The sequence below is a fragment of the Corythoichthys intestinalis genome, chromosome 15, assembly GCF_030265065.1.
Source record: "Corythoichthys intestinalis isolate RoL2023-P3 chromosome 15, ASM3026506v1, whole genome shotgun sequence".
NCBI classification, from domain to species: domain Eukaryota; kingdom Metazoa; phylum Chordata; class Actinopteri; order Syngnathiformes; family Syngnathidae; genus Corythoichthys; species Corythoichthys intestinalis.
Window position 1 is genome coordinate 39,163,549 of NC_080409.1, and position 20,615 is coordinate 39,184,163.

Sequence of the window (20,615 nt, forward strand, 5' to 3'; positions counted from 1 at the left end):
ATATTTACTTAAAATGAACGATAACTGCCCATTTTTTGCTTTTAACCATGAATCTAGAATGTTTAACGTTTATAGCTATAGAAATTCCGGGATGTACGCATTTATGTACAAGAACTTTCAACTTAAAAAGCTCTTTGTTTCGTGACGGCCGCCATGTTGCATTACACAATACGGTAACTTTTGCTTGAAATATTTACGTAAAATGAACGATAACTGCCCATTTTTTGTTTTTAACCAAGAATCTAGACTGTTTTACAGACTGTTCATATCTATAGAAATTCTGCGATTTAAGCATTTATTTACAATAATTTTCAGCTTAAAAAGCCCTTTGTTAGCCCTTTGCTTTGCTACACAATAGCGGAATTCAACCTAAATAAGTTGTGATTGTATATAGAAAAATGCAAAATTTTGCTTTTGCTTTTGAGTAAAATAAAATGATTCTGCATGCTTTCCTCAAGTTTCAAGTTTCTGATGTGAAAATTGAGTTATTTATGAGCTGTTGAAAACTTTTCAAAATTAAAAAAAAAAAAAAAATTAAGTTGCTATTTTGGGCAAAAATGTTTATGTTTAATATTACTATTGATCCTGACAACATTGGTGATTATCTCTGCATTTGATGATTTTTGTGCATCTAGTGTAAAATTTGAGAATTTTATTGCCATTTTAAGTTTTGTTATACTTGTATAAAAAATATAATAAATCGGGATTTTATTAGGGAACGACTTTGAATTTTTTTATGTCGCTGCTCATGGAGACTCATATATGCCTAAGGGAGGTGCCTGTTTTGGTTTTAGGTCGCTAGCGACTTTGGTTTTGAAATATTTGAATTTTAAGTTTTTGAAAATAGTTGCCTTACGGATCGGCCCCGAGCCCAGTGTCTCGTCAACTGATAGTGAAGTCTATGGTGATATATACTGTATATTTATATGTATTACATTTTTTTAAATTAAAAAACAAAAAGTAAAGTGGAGATTTTTTTGCAGTACCAGTCAAATAATGTTGCACACCATTTGAACAGTAAATGATCATGTCTCGGAGTCTTGGAGGGCTGACAGTGATCCATCTCTGCCAACCTTCGCAGTCCAAATGGATTGTAAGGCTATCGCAATCAATGTTACCGAACCCTGATCATTCAATGTCAGCCATCTCATCGCTGTAAATGGCAGTAAATGAGTTACGTTCTGGCTGCCAGTAACCATGGCAACCTAAAAAAGAGGTGCTTTTCAGATCACCAGAACATGAGATGGCAGAGTGCAGTAAACAGACTTAACAAAATTAATGCAATGGCTTAAAACCAAATGAAATATATTTGGAGGTAGCCGTCACTCTCATTCTGTTCAGTGAGTCAAAGCGCAGACGGGCTGCACGACTCATCACCGCAGTTAATTAGCGCTATTCAGCAGCAACTATCAATTACATTCAACGATCCTGTTGTGTAACAGAAATGACAAAAAAAAAATAAACCCTTCGGGCGGTTGAATGTTGACGTGTTTTACAAGGCAAATGAGGAACACCCTTGGCACACTTGCAAAGATCCAACTTGAAGAAATGAAAGACATTTGATTGCAGGTGTTCACGCAATCAGCGTTAGATTTCAGTCTATGAAACATATGTCATTTTCTACAAAAGAGATGACATCAATGATTAAACAAATGTATTTTTATAAGACTATGCATTGTTCTTCAAAACTTTTTCTTCAAAATAAAATCATCTAGTTCTTGTATTATTTTTTTTAGATTAGTTTTCAAATGATGTGTTCTCAAAAACATTTAAAAGCTTATTATAAAATCAAAACCATATTGTAATTAGGAAAATACATATCTTTTAATATTTAAGTATCGTGTCAAATTATAGTTTCATAATGACAATCAAAAACCTTTTCTTTTTCAACTTGGTTTTGTCAACTTTATTCACCTTTTTTCCTATAAATATAGTACTTCACTCCTTTTAGATTAAGGCAGTTTAAAAACCAATAAATGAAAGATTCTCCTCTAAAAACAATGATTTTGCTCGTATAAGATTATTCCTTTTTACACAATAACAGATTTTCTTTAAACTACATTTTTTTTTCTAAGATAACAAGATTACTTTCTTTTGAAAAATAACACTTAAGCACCTTTCACACTTACCTGGATACCGTTACAATTCCAGGATTTAAATGGGTAGTCCTTGTGTGTGAAAGCAATTTCCCGGGTTGACGGACACGGCGGTTAGGCGAACATTTAACAGGTCGCGTCTTAGAATTATGTCCGGGACGAGCCATGTGTGAAAGCACGCATTTGATTCCCGGGTCACAGGACGAAGGTTGATGACTTAAATATCATGGCGTGCCGATCGTCATTTCCTCTTTCTTCGCAGTAAGACGAAACACAGTAAATAAACATCACGATTATCAACATGGCAAACGGGAAACGGCAAAATTAAACTGAAAACATAACAAAATTAAATTGCTACTGGATTGTAGAGCCGAGGAAGAGAGTCCATTGTCCGTCTTTGGAAATGCGTGGTTTATTTTGTTGCCGATGTTAGGGTCCACAACTGCGGGAAAAAGGTTGTACCTCGAAGCAGTCAACAACGGAGGAATGCTTTTAAGGGTTTATTAAATACAAACAAAAATACACGCAATCGCAAAAAAGTTTAAATTAGAGCAAGGCGGTAAACGGAAAATTTACAGCTACCGAAATTCTTCACGATGACCGACGTAATTTTGACCATGTCGGTAAATTCGGTAATTTAATAAAACAAGAAAATATAGTCTTTTCATTCCGCTTTGACTCTGTGTTGTTCGGCTGTGCTCATTCCCCTTTAAGAAAGCAGTCAGTGTGCTTGCGTATGGAGTCACGTGGTTATCAGGAAGCCAAACAAACAGAAGCCCGGTAGGCTAACGCTACAAGCAAACGTGATGGAGTGTGGCTTAAGGGAGGTTCGCCAAACTTTCACCAAACATTAAGTAGACTCTTGGCGGCATCCAGACGGGCTTTCACCCATGTCCTCCCTTGTTCTCATGATTTCCAGAGAGGGTGCTTTCAGTGCTTTGTACTGGTAGCCAGGCCACAGGCTAACACTAACGGCTAACGCTAGCGGTTAACTCTACAAATGAACATGATGGAGTCGGACAGCGGCTCTAACCTTGTCGAAACAGCTGAACTTAATGAGTGGATTGGGCACGGACTGCAGCTAGCAATTAGTATGTCGCGTTATTTTGTATCTCTGTCTGTGTGTGATTTCTCTGATAGCTTTTGTGATGGTAAAGCATTCAGCATAAAGTACAATCCAACAGTGAAACTTATAATATGACCGTTTAAAGGCCCCAGCTATTTTTCTGTATGTGCTTAATTCTGCGCCATTACTGCCATCATAACATCTTAAATGTTTCATTTGCAGAAGATCAATATAGCTTTAACGTGTGTGTGTCTGTGTGGGGGTTCATGTGTGCGTGCATGTATTAAAAATTCACTCGGGAAAAAAAAAACTGAAACCTTGAAGTAAACACTTGTGTTGAGTAATTATGTCACAGCAGTTATTAACAATAAGTTGTCTTTTTGAGGTGTGCTGTTCAAGCTGTAAGTCATTTGTGTTACAATGACTTGTTTGCACAGGCATATTGATTTTGACAATGTACATTGTTCAAGCCATACAAGCTGTTATAAATATTCATACTTGAAATCTTATTGTTTACAATAAATTTTTATATACTTAATGTTTAGACTGCATGGACAATTGTTACATATATTAAATTAAAAACTGGTAAATAAATCAACGAGAAACCGTTAATCTGTATTTCGTGCATTGATTCAGATTTTGAAATTATATAACAGTCCGCTTGGGCAAATTTATCGTCATTTATCGTTATCGAGGTAAATCTGCTCAATTTACCGTGTTACATCCTTAAGGCCATATCGCCCAGCCCTAGTTGAAAACACACAATAGGTCCGTGACAGTAGGTCGACTGGGATCAATAATACTAACCTAAGCTGTAGGCAGAGAGCCGATAAAACAACAAAATAAATACACTCGAATACCAGCACAACGCAGAGGATTTCAAAACCAGGGCAGCAGACGAACAAGCTAGCAAATACACGAAATTCGAGAGTACACTGTGTCAAATGGCGCCCAGCAAGTTAATATCTCGGCACCCTTCTCTTGAATCGCCTGTGCTTAAATAGTTTTGATGAGCTGGGATTGGCTGGAGGTACGACGTGGAGAACGCTCCCACAACCGGCTCTGTAACAAAACACGATCTGACCAACATAATGTGACAGCCGATGCCGACCAAAAATGACGTAATGAATTATAAATTCGCGCCAGCCGCCCTCCCCGCACAGAGAGCGAGCGCCTAGACGCCAACCCGGAATAAAGCAAGCCACTGTCACACATACAACCCGGTTTATTCCCAGGACATTTCCCCAGGTGTGAAAGCCATGACACGGCTGAATCCCGCGTCACCTTACACGGGAATTTACCGGCATTTAAGGGGCTTTAGTAAAAAATGAACTTTTTACTTGCAATAGTAAAAATCTGTTCTAATGATAGTATGACTGTATCCTCTTAACATTATCGTGTAACTTTGTAATCACAAAATTACTAGAGGTGTAACAATAAAGCAATGTGGATCGATTTATCGATTTGTTAAGCACAGTCGAATCGAAATCAAAACGCAAAATAACAGTCATCTATTAGATTTGACGTTTTGTTCGAAAGCATGGCTTTCCCTTAAATGTAAAAAAAAAAAAAATTGACAAATAAATAAAAATTGATATGTTTGTTTTAGATGTAATGGAACTGATTATGTAAATTCTGTATAAAATATTGTATTGTTTGAAAAAAAAAAAGGCCCTTTAATCATATCGTAACACGAAGTTATTGATTTTGTATTATTGAAAAAATATCGTATTGTTGCCCAAAGAATCGATAATGTATCCTCATGAATTTGTTGATTTACTATATCCCTATTAACTACACATTAACACTTTTCTTCTATTTATACAACTACTTCATAAATATGACTGTTTTTTTAAGGGAAATATGACTTTTTTCTCTTGTAAGATTATGATGTTTTTTTTTCCCCTGAAAATGTTTTGTTGTTTCTTGGAAATGATGATCTTTTCCTCAAATGATATGATAGACAGGGGAAAACAAACAAGGTAAATAAAATGTTGAGTCCTACCCTGATTACTTCAGGACTCTGTTGGATGAGCAGGGTCGAACCAGTGTCTCTCAGGGCCAGAGTGTCTCCGACGACAACAGAAGGATCTGTCTCGATAACCACAGGCAGGCTGGAACTGGTGGGCGGCACTTTCGGCGCAACATCGTTCACCGGCTCAGAATGCAAGCTTGTGGGTCCAGGAGTGGATATAGGATGGACCATAGGACCTCCTGAAACGATGTTTGTTGCTTCTGATGTAGGCACGAAGGCAGAGGCAGCCTCAGGTGTGGCTTGAGGCTCGGATTTAGCTGCGCACACCTCTTCAGTTGCAGGTTTTTGTGTGAGAACAGGAGTAGCCGAGGGAGTTCGGCTAAAGAGTTTTGGCGGTATGGCTGGAACTGTTAGTGCCGCAATGGTTTCCGTTTGACTGACTGGCGGAACAGTTTTTACAGTCGTGCTTTGGGTGGGGGTGTCAGGCCTACCAGTGGAGGCCAGAGTGCCTTGCAAGAGCTTCATCACTTCGCGTTCCTTACCGCTGTTCCTCTCAGCACTTCCGGTACTCCCGGCCCCCGAGTCCACCAGTTCTTGGGCAAAATTCTCTATACTCTCCAAGATTCTCAAGAGCAACGCGCCATCCTCCTGCTCCTCACCGGCTGGAGCGTTGCGCTTGTCTCCCTGAGGTGCTTTGGATCCGGCCAAGTGGCTTGCAGCGGTTTTGACTTGGAACTGGGGCATTTTGAGATGAGTCTGGGGATCTGTGGACAAAGTCCCCAGGCCACCTCGCTTGCGGGTCTTGACCGGTAGAGGCGGTTCAGTGCTCCTGGGATTGCTCATGCTCTGAGATAAATTCTCCAGATCCATCAGCAGTTTGTCAATGTCATCATTTCTATGTGCTTGCGTAGTGCAGGAAGGCTTCATTGCGTTGTAGACAGTGCTGGTAGAGTCTAATTGAGATAAATACATGGGTTTATTTGATGTGGTTTTGTCCTGGGATGTATGATGAGTGATCTGTTGCGAAATCTTACCCATGTCTGCCTCTTCCTCCTCAATGTAGAGTGGCTCCATGGGGGATCCCGGAGGGGTGTGAGTGTACGGTGGAGTAGGGGAGCTCCGAAGATGGGACGGAGAGTGTGTCGGAGAGTGACTGGAAGGCGAACTCGTGACAGAAAGATTGTGAAGCGCGACAGACGATGGAGCATGTGAATGCTGAAGTCCATTGGTAAGGGGTTTAGATATAGAGCCCTGAACGGATATGTGAGGAGCGGACAAAGTTGTAGTCGACGAAGTCTTTGCATTAGGAGGCGACTGCACAACGTCCTCATAACGAGGAGGCTGCTCGCTTCCAAATATTGGTGAGAAGGGTGCCTGTTGGAGCGAGTGGAGACTGTTTACAAGCTCCATCAGATCGCCATGCCCACTTCCGGGCGTACCCTGTCCACTGCCTCCTATCCCCTCCAGCTCCAAAGGTAGTCTCTTAAGGTACATGCTCAATCGGGTCATCAAGGCCCGGTACACGCTGTCGGGACTGGCACCTCCATCCTGAGGCCCTCCTTTGCGTCGGATGCACTGCTTGATAATGTCAGTGCATTTCTTCAGGTCTTCTGAGCATTTGAGCAGGATGTCAAGGCAGGCGCGGATATCTTCTCCACCAGCACTCCCGGCAGTTCCCTCTCCCCACGTTTTCTCCAGCAGACGGGTAATCAGGTTCTCATCCCCTAGAGTATTGCGATAAAGTGAAGCCAGAGTGTTCACGTTATGGTCCAAAGACCCGCTTCCACTTGTCGAACCACTGACTTTTGTAATAGTAGAGACAGAGCTCGAACTGCCCTTCAGTTTCGTCTCCAGTAACGGCGGCGTGTTCTCATCATTGGGAGTTGTGGTGGTTCCGTTTGTCGTGCCATTACTGGAGACGTTGGAACTAAAGTGGCCGTAGATGATCTCCAAATCGGTGGAGCGGCGGCTGAACGAATCAGGACGGACTTTGCGGCCTTTCCGGAAAGTGACGTGGCTAGAAGAGGAGAGGCGAAGCTTGTCAAAGGAAAACTCTTTGAGCTTACCACTGGCTAGGTTGATAGCTTCTTCAGTGATGTCCTTGAGGCTACCGTAGCTACCACAGCTAAGGTTGCCCGTTGATCCTCCACCACTGGTGACCTTTTTCCCCCGCCACATGTTGCTCTCCTCCCCTATGAACAAATTTCCACTACTCCCGGCCCTCTCCAGAGCACCACAGTTGTACCCTGCACCTAGAGTACCACTCGATTTCCCATGGTGTGGAATCTGTTGCGAAGTCGTGCACCTGGAGTGTCCGGAAGGGCTGTTCAGGTAGGGCGAGTCTGGCACGACCAGGAGCTCGGAACAGGTGCCATGATGTGCCACGGCGCATTCCAACCCCTGGGCAAGAGCTCTGCACGGGCCTGAGCAATAGTGTACAGCGTGAGAGTGGCTGCGCCGATCCACCACCACACTGTTGTAGCAGCTCACACTGCTCACTACCACACGGTAGGCTGCTGCCATTGTGATCAATGTCACCAAACTAATCTGTCAGGGCATAAACCCCCCAACCCCTAATAAAAATCAAAGTAGTGTCATCTTGCAGGGAAAAATGAAACTTGTTTTCAAGTTTTCGCATATGTATTAGATTCTGCAGCAAGGAATATTTCAAAAAGTCCTGTTGTAAAGAAAAGACGAAAGGGCGTCTTAAAAACAGCTGCAATGTTCTTCCTCTTCGCCACAGGCCGCTTCTCTGCTTCCTCTCTTGCAGCAGCTCGTTATCCACTAATGACAGCAAGGCAACATGGTGACAACGGAACATCCAGCTGGGCTATCAGCCTTCCCTCCACAGAAGAAACCCCTACGGGCCTCATCTGCTGCCAGCGAGGCTTTAGCATGGCTCCGGACTTGGCTCATCCCTTGAGCAATGAGACGCTGGAAGAAATGCTTTATCTCCTCCTCCTTTTTAAAAGTCCCGAAGCAGCTGAAAAGTACTCGCCGACTCGGCCGCAGCTGCGGAATAGCAGGGGACGCAGCACAGATGGCCCAATGCCCTTTTCTAGCACTTGCTCTCCTCTGCTTATGTTGCGTCTGGATGTCTGCCGCCACTATCGTTTCACAAGCTTGTCATCTCCGGGCGGGTGTTGTACTTTTCTGACCGGGGGGATGCCACCTGCGATTCAGCAAAAGGAGGAGCAAAGAGGGGAAGTGGCAGGAGGCAAGGGAAAACAGAAGAAAAAGCAAACCATTACTTTCTCAAATACGAATAGCTGAATCAATGAAAGTACTGTATTAAACAATGCAGTTCGACCTTGAAATCTTTGTTTTAAGGAAGGGATGTGAAAATCAACTTTATCGCGGGCGAGATCATCGTTATGGTTTTCTTCGGAGTACTATAAAGCTGCGTGTTTTTTCCTCGTCATTCGATGGGTTCCGCCACAAAGTCAATGTAATCGCTCATTGAAGCGCGACAGACGGCTTCGCGACGGGTGAGACTCAGCAGGTGCGCCGCGATGTCGGCAGTTCGACCAAATAGGCAACACCGTGTGTTGTCGCGCGTTCAAATTTTGAGTTGCTCTTTCTGCGACAGATTTCAGCGACGAGGAGGAGGAAGCCAATCAAATATTTTTCTCTTTCAGGTAACTTCAGTTGCCGGAGCCAGCCCGAAACCTTCCCCAACACCCAGTCAACAAAAGTCCAGAGAGAGAAAGAAAAAAATCATTTCGACATCGCAAACCTGTGAACTAATACCTGAAATGTTTTACTTTGAAATTCAAATGATAACACATGCCATGCCACGAGGATTTTTTTCCCCTAACAAAACAATAAAACACCATCTGTCCAAAGTCACAAGACACTCAAACACAATTCAAAGTCAAAGAATGTGTTAATTAAAGTACTAGCGATGCCCTTCTTTTAAATGTGCCTCAAGTTTTAAACCATCTGTGCATTAAAATGATTTAACCGGAGCGTAAAACAAAATCTTCTCTGTTCGACATGTTAAATAGGCTTTAAAATTTCAGTCAACGTACTCACATTCTTCCCCCTTTTCCTAGAGTTGCCCTTACTCAGCACATTCCCATACATAATAAATCAACGTGCGTAGTCCTTACAGCTGCTGCGAGACACTTGTAGCTATTCAAGAAACACAAGAAACCTCATGATATAAATGATTCAACTTTAACAACAAACCACAGAAAACAAGCACTTTAAAATTTTAGCAACTCATTCAGTGCCATTGACAGAGATAGGTGTCCAATCCATTTGGACCAGGAGGGTTGGCAGCGATCAAATGATCAATGAACCATTGGGACATGATCATTTACCTTTCAAATGATGTGCAAAATAATTTGACAAGCATTTCTTTCTGTCAAGCTTTATGATTAATGACAATAAGTATCAATAAGACTAGGCCTGCACAATATATCGTTTGAACATCGCCATCGCAATGTGCACAGGCAATGCACAGGCGCACTAGTCCCATTGCAGGACATGCGATTGTTTTTTTGTTTTTTTTCTTAAATGTAAACTTTTGTTTTTCTCCATAAAAGCTGCACGATTGGTTCTCACGATTTAAGGAGTGGGCGCTTTCAGTGCTTTCTACTGGTGGCCAGGCCACAGGCTAACGCTAGCGGCTAACACTACACATGAACGTGATGGAGTCGGATAGCGGCTCTAATGTTGTCAAAATGGCTGAACTAAATGAGGGGATTGGGCAGGGACTGCATCTAGCAATCAGTATGTCACATTATTTTGTATCTGTGTGTGATTTCTCTGATAGCTTTTATGATGGTAACATATTCAGCATAAAGTATAATCCAACAGTGAAGCCTATAAGATGACCGTTTAACGGCCACAGCTATTTTTCTGTATGTGCTTGCTTAACTCTGTATCATTACTGCTATCATGAAATCTTAAATGTTTCATTGGCATAAAGCTGTCGTCTAACGACACGAGAATGAGATGAAAATTTGCCATATTTTCCGTCATAAATTCACAATGGGTGACATGTTCTTATTGTATTTGTAGTTAGAACGCATTTAGCAGTTTTGGGTCGTGTCACTAATACAGTACTTCTCAAATAGTGGGGCGCGCCCCCCCCCGGTCAGCTGGTCATGATAGCAACACTTGCAGAATGAAAGTAAAATAATAAGAAGTTAAATCAGTCGCATCTTCAATAACAGCAATTAAAATTTGTGTTTACAAGTAGCTGCTGATACAGCAATACCAAACGATTAGCATGTATCAGTTAGTGTCTGCAAATCATCAAAAACAATCACATAAACTCGCCCCAAGTACTCGACCACAATAGAAAACGCACAATAAATAGTACAAAAGGGGTTATAAACAGCTGTCGCCTCTGGATGCTTCACAAGCAACAAATGTGCATGCACATTTGTTGCTTGCTCTTCACTCGGCCGCTTACTCATGTGTGCGTGTGCCATGGGTGGGCTGGGCGGATGTGTAAATGCTCACGCATGCTGAAGTACAACCTGCTCTACGCTTTTTTTGCCAAAATAAAAGCATGCATCACAAAACAAGAGTCAACGTTAAAATAAAAAAAAAAAAAAAAAAAAAAAACGACGAGACGCAGGCGTCGTAAAGTTGGGACAGTCGTAACCCGGGGACTACCTGTATTTCCCTGTTTTGGTTTTTAAAATGTTTCATAAAAATTTAAAACGTCAATTTTTGTTTAATAAAAATAGTATATTATTTATTTTATACGTATATATACTGTATATATATATATATATATATTTTCCCTTTTCTTTTTCGATTAGATAAAAAAATAAAATAAAATAAAAAATAACCACAAATGTTTACGATTAAGAGGCTCAAAAAAGAGGACGTGAACATTTTTATAGGTCAACAATGTCTTGAAACGACTAATCGGCTGTCAAAATAGTTGTTGATTCATTGTACAGTCCATTAGTAGTCAATTAGTCCCCCTCGAAATTCAAATGTCTATCACGATCAGTGGCAGCCCATGAGTTAAAAAGGTCAAGACATGTGAGATGGAGAGCATTAAAAGAGGAGTTATGTTCGCCATGAGAGTTATGAATCCCAGCGTCTCACCGCACAAACACTTTGTCGTTAGCTGTGACAGCTGGATGCTGCTGATTCATGAGCAGGAAGTCACACTTCCTGACAGCTTACCCTTGAATCATGGCAGACTGACAGGAATAAACTCCTACGGAATAGTAACAGCGTACCCGCCAGACACGCTTGCCCACGAAAATAGCGAGAGGGAATAAAGTGTTTTCTTCCTAGAACGCAGGTATCAAACTCAAAGCCCCAGGACCAAATACAGCCCACTACTTATTTTGTGTGGCCTGCGAAAGTATATCGCGTGCTTCGACTGGCTAAAATTAAATTTTAATAAAAATTGTGCAGAAATATAATATAGATAATATTTACAGTTTCCTTTTTAACTTTTATTAGGAAAAAAAGTATAGTATCGTTATAGTATACAGGCATGAAAATGGGTCAGGGGTTAAAAAGGTGAGAAGGGTGTGGAGGAAATATGTTCCGGTACACTGTACAACCCAACAAAATATTGAGATCTGTCGACCCACACTCTGTTTCAGCAGGGCCGTGCAGAAACCGGTGGAGGGGCGGGTGCTCGTAGATCAAAAGGGGCACATGAACAAGTACTTAATACACCTTAAAACAACATAACTTCAATTTTAACCAGCTTTAGATAATAATTGGCTGCAACTGTGACATACTTTAATTGGGAGGGGGAAACAGTGAATAGAAATCAACACTGTCATCAACACTTTCTGGCTGCGACTCAGTCAGGCTGCCTCTTTTCTTCCTTCAACCTCTGCGTCAAAACTTCCTTCCTCAACTTGTTCATTTGAGAACAAACCACATCAGATGGTCACTGAGCCACCAACAGCACAGTTTTCTCAAAACTATTATTTCATTATTATCCATACTTAACAACTCTAGCACCTAAAAATTAATAAAGCAATGACATAAAATCTTATAGAAAAATAACATTGTAATTGTGTTTATAATTGTATTTTATACCCGACTATCCTTGCAAACCTATTCTTACCAAGTCTGCTATTCACCCAGCTGATGAGGTATCCACTGCCTTTAGCAGCTTCATCCAACTTTTTTATCCCTCAATCTCCTTTCCTCACAAGGCATATCTATATAGTGAAATATAAATCTTTAAAAAAAATCTGAATCCCTGGTGGCTTTTATTTTTAAAGCTTTCTTAATTTCTTTCTCTTTCAATAACTATGGAGGTGGATTTGTGTCTTTATTATTCAATCAAAAAAAAAAGTTGCTTCAATCAAAAACAAAGTTGCTTCAATCAAAATATATATTTTGAATCCCAAAAAAGTCACTTAAAAAAAATGTTTTGATTGCAAAAATAAATTTGAGACAAAAAAAAGCATTTGAAAACTATTTTTCTTGATTGAAACAACTTTTTCCATTAAAGTAATGTTGTTTTGCGTTTAGGTCACATTTTGGCTAGGACATTTGTGTCTTTATTATTATTCAATTAAAAAAAATGAGTTGCTTCAAAAAAAAAAAAAAAAAAAAAACTCACTTAAATTTAAAAAAAAAAACAACAAAAAAAAAAAAAACAATCATGGAAAAAGTTTGCACTTGTGTCAATCATCGTTTAACAAAGTGAGCAGCCTCAGAGGGCTTGAGTAGCCTCACTATGAAGCATTTAATAAAGCCAAGCATTTTCTTACTACTTTATTCTTGTTTAAAAATAATTCGGTGGGGCAGTAACATGCTTAAAACTTATAATTCTTACATTTTGAAGTGCTTAAAAACCATTTATAAATGATACTTTGGGGAAATAAAGTGAATTCACATGTCTTATATATGTATCTTTTTCCCAATGTAAAATCTGAATAAATACATTGAACTGCACGAAAAATTTGAGGGGGGTCGCTACTTCGCGGTTTTTACTTATTGCGGCGGGTTCTGGTCCCCATTAATCGCGAAAAACGAGGGACCACTGTATTTCTGAAGAGCTTTAAGAAGCAAGAATCATTCCCACCACTCGTCGGGCCGGTGTTGTGCCGACACCGGCCGTCAGCTCAAGTCCCAGCCGAAAATAATGCGTCTCAGGCGGACGACGGGAGCGATGCGAGGCGCCCCCTCCTCCATCCGAGAGCTTGCCGCTGAATTTGACTCAACAGTGCATTCTTCGTTTATATAACCGCTAAATATACAAGCTTGACGCCAATTTAACGGGAGCTATTTTTTCACGGGAGATTTGGCTAGCTCTGGCAGTGTTCAACGCAAGCTGCAACGAATGGCAGTAACTTTATTATATCGCAAAATATGAAAACGATTAAAACCATTACTCACCAAATTCAATCTGCTGGCAAATACAGGCAAGTGTGTATGCTGCGCTCTGGTCTGCCCCGGTGTGGATAAGGCCTGCTTTTTGTTTTCGCAGCTTTGCAATGCAACCAAAGGCTCTCCAATTCAATTCAGTTCAATTTTATTTGTATAGCCCTCAATCACAACAGAAGTCTCAAAGGGCTTTAAATATTTGATAGCACTCCATGTACACGTAAAGAGTGCGCGCGAATGGAATAATGGAATGCAGTTTGGGCCGAAGATTGATTCTCGTCAACGAAGCATCTAGAAGGATTTGCTGACTGTCCAAGTGTCACTTTTAAAAAGGACCTATTTCTGAATTGCTCAGTTTACGTACTTAGTTAATCACATGATGATAATAATAATAATAATTAATTAAATAAAATCCCCCGACCCCCCCCCCCCCCCCCCAAAAAAAAAAGAATTTCTCCTCGGATCTACGAAATCAACATAGGTCACCCTTTTTGACTTCAAAATGGCGAATTTCGCCGGAAGGTGAGAGATTTTCATGCCTGAGTATATATTATATATAAGTATAATTATAATTTATTATTTTTCTATGGGAAAATATTAAATTACATTTAAAAATTATTAGGGCTGCAGCTATCAAATATTTTAGCAATCAAGTATTCGACTGAAAATTCTATCGATTAATCGAGTAATCGGATAAAACATTTTTTTAGATAAAGAGCAATTATAACTAAGCCTGCAAGCAGGACTGAACGGGCCCTCGCAGTTTGGCGCAATTCAGACGTCACGCAAACTCGGACGGTACGCAGGTCGGGGTGGTGGCAGATCGTCCCCTTAGCAGTCAGCAAATTTGTATTTTTTGTGTGTGGCAGGTTTCCTGCCACCCTCCTCAAATTTAATCAGTGCCGGTGAAAGCGATACAGACCCCCTCAAAATATAAAAGAGGTGACATTCAACTAGTTGTCAGTCGACATATCACAAATGTTATGAAAATAAATTAATAAAGGTTGAAAAGTTACCTGGTGTTGCTTTCAAGAAATACAAATTTATAAAATAAAAAAGAATATTTCCTGCCCCCCCCTCAAAACAACAAAACAAAACTTTAAAAAATCCATTTAAAAAAGAGAATATGTACTTTTTTTTTTTTTTTTTTTTTTTTTAATTTATTTATTTATTTATTTTTTTTTTGGGTGGGGCAAAAAAATATCAATTAACCCAAAAGAAAGAAAAAGAAAAATATGAGAAAATATTTTCTATTAGGAGGCTAAAAACAGGATTTGGGCAACTTTTAGGTCAGCAGTACTTCAAAGATTCATGATTATCAAAGTACAGTAGTTGTTGATTCATTTAAGACTCGATTAGTTGATTCACAGTGGCAGCTCCAGTTGGAAGTGTATCACAAAAGTGAGAACACCCCTCGCATTTCTGCAGATATTTAAGTACTGTATATCTTTTTATGGGACAACACTGAAAAGCACTTTGACACAATGAAAAGTAGTCTGTGTGCAGCTTATATAATAGAGGTCATTTATTTTTCCATCAAAACCCCTGGCAACAAAAGTGAGTACACTACATTGGAACAACGCACATCCCTAAATATCCAAATTGAGTACTGCTCGTCATTTTCCCTTCAAAATGTCATGTGACTCGTTACAGAAGTGCTGTCAGCATTGCTGCAGAGATCCAAGAGGTGGGGTTGGGGGGGTCATTCCCACCACCATGCTTGACTGTAGGCATGACACATTTACCTTTTGTACTCCTTACCTGGTCGCCGCCACACATGCTTGAGCCCATCGGAACTAAACAAATTAATCTTCGTCTCATCAGACCATAGGACATGGTTCCAGTAATCCATGTGCTTTGTTGACATGTCTTCAGCAAACTGTTTGCGGGCTTTCTAGTGTACCGTCTTCAGAAGAGGCTTCCTCCTGGGGTGACACCCTTGCACACCAATTTGGCGTATGGTCTGAGCTCCAACATGCTGACCCCCCACCTCTTCAATCTCTGCAGCAATGCTGACAGCACTCCTGTAACGAGTCACATGACATTTTGGAGGGCAAATGACAAGCAGTACTCAATTTGGGCATTTAGGGATGTACGTAGTTCCCATGCAGTGTACTCACTTTTGTTGCTAGGGGGTTTGGATATTAAAGTGCCTGTGACACGAAAAAGCATGTTTATTTCATAATACATATTTTATGCCCATGAATGATATGGACCGCTTGGATGTGTGTGGAAGCGATCGCTATTTTTATTTAGTTTTTTGAATCCCGCGCCATGAAAATGAGTGACTTCCGGCTTCGGTCTTGCATTGAGGAGGAGGGCGCTGTGACGTGTACGGTAGAAGACGTCCTCTTCACGCTACAGTGTACTGTTGTGTAGGAGGATGAAGGATTCAGCTGATTTTGCGGATTAATACGTTTATTTTTCGCATCACGCCAGCCAAACGGCTGCAGAAAAATCATTCTGTATGAGGGAGAGGCATGTGCGCCTTTTTGGAGTTTCAAAAGGTTCCCATTCACCGTGGATATTTACTGTGGGACCATTGGACTTACGAGGAAGTGAGTAAACATCTTGTTTTGTATTATGTCAAATACGAATACAGCGATTACAAAGTAAACACTACAAACTTCCTTTAAATAAAGGACTACTTACGTTTGATCATTGCTAGGCATGTAAAAAGCTCTCCTAATGCTCATTAGCAGCAGCACGTTAGCTGCACAACAACTCCAGCCACCCTCCTCCGGGGAACGAACTGTAAATTGCTCTCCGCCGGGCGGTTTGCCGATCCGCAAAGACAATCGACAACCGGGTCGTCATGTCAAATAATCCAGGCTAGTTATGTGTGATTTTCCGCTTCAAAGACTTTGAAACATCACTCGGTTCGGGTTAGCATGTCGGCTAGCTGTCACGCCTTCTGGTTTGTTTACATTCTTTGAAGCCTGGGAAGGGAAATGACATATGTCCGATTTAGGTGTCATAAAATATCGTTTGGGAGGTGCGACAGTAAAGGTGAAGTCGACAGTTTTGACCATTATGGAGTAATTTTGCCATGTCGTCCTGAATAAATGCATTTTTATTATTTCATATTCCATTCAGCACAAGACTGTTATTTGTCATGACCATGCCATTTATTTAGCAATTGGGGAAAATACTTGGATAAAAAGAATATCCCGTAAAAATATTGAAGAGACAGAAACAATGACATTTTGCCGCTCTCTTCGTCGCGTTTTCCTCGTTGTGAATAGTTCCCCCTTGACGGGCTGACTGGTCCTTCTCAAGCCATTTAAATAACTATTGGGGAAAAATACTTGGATAAAAAGAATATCCTGTAAAAATATTGGAGTAGAGAGACTGAAACAATGACATTTTACGGCTCTCTTCGTCGCGTTTTCCTCGTTCTGAATAATTCCCCCTCAATGGGTTGAAAAGTAAAACCAATGAGCCCAGTCTACCGCTGACGTCATCCACCTGTTGGGGACGCTAAAGCCTTATAATGGTAGGCGTGGCTAACCGGCAGATTAAAAGACTAATTTCTCGTCATCTGTGCTTTGCTAAATTGTTGTATATAGTCGAATCGTCTCAAAATATGATTCTAATTCACATAATAATGCCATTCAAGACTTTTTTTCTCGCGTCATATGCTCTTTAATGGCTATGTTTTGAGTTATTTTGAGGGGAAAATAAATGAACCATTATCTAAGCTGAACATAGACTACCTTTCATTGTGTCAAAGTGTCATTTTGTCAGTGTTGTCCCATGAAAAGATGTAGTTAAATATCTGCAGAAATGCCAGGGGTGTACTCACTTTTGTGATACACTGTAATGGCCTTCCGAAACAAACAGATGTGTCCCGCTACAAAAGATGGGTTTGACACTCCTAACTTGGAAAATAGCTAAACTTTCCAAATAGTACCACTGGATTTGCCTTATTTAGATAAAGTATGTGGTATAAAAATGTGGGACCTCTTTCAGTCATTTCTAGCTGCCCCCCTCCATTCATTCCTTTCTTTCAACTTGTCCCGATTGAGGAAGTGCTAAATCACATCTTTTACAGGCTACTCAAATCATGTTTGTGCCTGTCTGCCGCTTGTTCTACTTCATCCATAACAGGGGGTCTTCTTTGTGAAGGTGTAAGAAACTGTCAAAGTGTTGACACACGCGAAGACCATGCTGCATCTCTAACAACTGTGGAATCTGACCAAAAGCTGTAGGGAGAATGTGGAAATTGGGGTTCCAGTGTTTAAGTAATTTTTTAAATATTTACATAAATAAAAGAATTAGTGTTGCAACGATTAATCGATTAACTCTGGTGATTCGATTAGAAAAAAGCTTTGAATCAAATTTTGCTGCTTAGAGGAGTCATTTAATAGCGTACCGCACGAATGCTTATTTTCAGACCGTGACGTCGCCATCGTAACACGGAAGTGTGTCATTATAGACACGCCATCGCATACAATCCATGTTATTTCTGCTTGTTTTTCCGGTAATCCTTCAAAAAAGAACATGCCAATCAAACACTGCAGCTATGGAACTTGTAGAAACGACTCTAGACATGACAACATATGAAGGATGTTTTTTCATGCATTTCCCGAAACCAAAAACTCCTGAGGAAAAAAAATTGAAGAATGGATCAACTTGCGCGGACGTCCAAAAGACCAGTTTAACGCCAGCAAGGTGAAGCCATTTACATATTCAGTAAACATTTTGTTGGGGGCCATGGTCCTTCAGAGGACGAAGAGGTAAGCAATTTTTGATATTTTTACTTATTTTTTAGCGTGGCGTTTTGTCGCACTGCTTCTGTCTGACAATGAATGACCTGGAAAAAATTAAAATTGTATCTGACTGCCACTGTTACCTTTTCTGTTGTAAAAAAAAACAACTTTAGTAAGGGGAAAGTGTAAATAAATTATATAATTAAGATTTGTTGTTAATGAAAAATTTTAAAAGTGTTCGTTGGCTGTCACTGAGTAGCATTTGAGATCGCTACACAAAAATGGCAATGTAAATTGCCCCCAAGAACGGTCAGAGGCGTAAGACAACCAGAGGATATAATATATAAGAAAGACAGGGCATATGGTGGTAAAGGATAGATTGTTGAAACAGGAGAATATTATTGTTAGTGGCGTAAGGCAATCCACACAACAAAAAGGTGTCAATGAAAAAGCTGACTCTGGAACAGGTCGGCTATTTTCCCGTCTTTTTCACCCTCCAACATTCAAGCCATCTCTTTAACTGAACATTTGTATGTTCTTCCACATCTTTACCAGTGAATTTGGCAACTGGGACATCATTTTCGGACAGAATTGGTAGGTTTAGCTCAGTAAACAGTTTGTACACTAGTTCCATGCATTTACTATTAGGGGCAAACGGGCGGTTGACCCACCTAGCAACAAATGCTAACGTCATGAATATTAATGAGCAAAAGTGATGTATTGTTTGCAGTACGCCATTAGTGTGGCGGTGTTTTGAAAGTGTTTGCATTTAGTTTTAATGAGAACTCATCTAACATGGCTGGATCCAGCTGCTCCCTGTTAAGACCAACGTAAGGTTGTAAGTTTTTGTTTGAGCAAATATGATTGTTTATGCATTTGTAATTTAGTTTAGAGGTATAATTAACAGTTTTTTGTGGGAATATATGTTTGGACTATTTGTTAAGAGTACTAAAAAAAAACTTTCAAACTAATTGATAATCTAATCGATTACTTAAATAATCGATAGCTGCGGTCTAATTAAAAAAAAAAATACAAGTAACAAATTCAATCAATGAATCAAACAAAAAAATAACAATAATAATTATTTGCAGTCAAATCTGCTTGCTCTTTGTTTTTGTGAGTTCTCCACTTTATGAACATGAGTGTGACATCACCTGTTGCTGTGTGAATAGCTCCACACCTCATTATGAGCAAGCAACCCTTAAAGCTGTCGGCTCTGAAACTCACACCACATCTACCCTTTGGGGAGCTGAGGAGGGCAAGGAAAAGGATGTTTGTGTGCCTACAAGCAGGCGGCTGACTCACAGCTTCTTATCTTGAAATGAAACTAAACCTTATAAGGTGATCAGACGCACACTAGACAAGCACAGAACAATTGTGAGTAACGCTGGCTTTATGTTGGGTTGTTGTTTTCTGAGCATTTAGGCAAAACTATTGAGCAGCGTTGTTTTTGGCAGCCCTTTTTTAATTTTCGTCATAGTCTTTTGGATGATAATACTGATTAGTCGTAGTCATATTTAAGCAATCTCAAAATGTGTTTGTCTTTGTGTAATTTTGTTGACGAAAACTCAAGTTTTAGTCGACGTTTACTAAAAATGTTTTCGTCTGTAAACTTTTAAAAAATTTATTCCAAAAATGTAAATGTAAAAAAAAAAGGAAGCTCGGCGCTACCATTAGCCTAATGCTAATGCTATGCTAACGGTGCGAGTTACATTTAGTGTGTGATGATCACACAATCAAACAAATTTTACCGTGTGTGCAAGCTGGAGTAACTGGTGATGACACTGGTGAGTCGTGGGGTGGGGGGGTGCGCAGCACGTCACGACACAACCAGACACTGCTACGATGCATGCTAACTACACATATAATGTCACTAATTAACATGTAACGGAAACTACTGCTCATTTTCTTCTTGTTTTCGTCTCATCAGACGAAAACTAACATTTGTATTGTTATGTTTTAGTCTTCCAAAACCTTTTTTTAGCTCGTTATCGTCTCGTCATCGACATGAAAAAAGTGTTTGTTGCCGAAATATTTTTGTTATTGTGATCGTTGACGAAAACAACACTGCTATTGAGAGAGAAAGCAAGATATTACTTTTAATGTTAGTCTTGTGCAATTTTTATATCGTTGTGCTCAAGACTGTTTTGTATTTGAATGCAAATGCATTCTTTAAAATGTTAACAATATTTATTCACATATGTAAGTGCGTTTGCAATAGTTTTTTTTTGCTATATAAAAGCAATATTTGGAAAAAATGTTAGCAAGTATAATTGCGACTTCAAAAAGTACCATGGAATTTATAGTGTTAATGTATTCTATAAACAGTACTCCTGCTTTTCTACTCTATACATGGTCCACCAATGTCCTAATCAGTAGAAAGAGCCCTGACATTTGAACTAAGGCAATGTCTACATGGAGCAGTGTATCTC

General features: G+C 40.1%; 1 protein-coding gene across 4 annotated transcripts in view; it reads right to left on the reverse strand.

Moving 5' to 3' along the window:
* The window catches only part of ppp2r3a (protein phosphatase 2, regulatory subunit B'', alpha), a 125,892-nt gene that overhangs the window by 61,882 nt on the left and 43,395 nt on the right, over positions 1–20,615 (reverse strand). For 3 of the 4 annotated variants that reach the window (XR_009067113.1, XR_009067112.1, XM_057859001.1), the window contains exon 2: positions 5,168–8,309. Coding sequence is in view for 2 of the 4 variants with exons in the window: in XM_057859001.1 (XP_057714984.1) it covers positions 5,168–7,660 (2,493 nt within the window). In the remaining 2 variants the exon portion in view is untranslated. The remainder of the gene's footprint in view (positions 1–5,167; positions 8,310–20,615) is intronic. The other variant, XM_057859002.1, reaches the window with a different exon arrangement.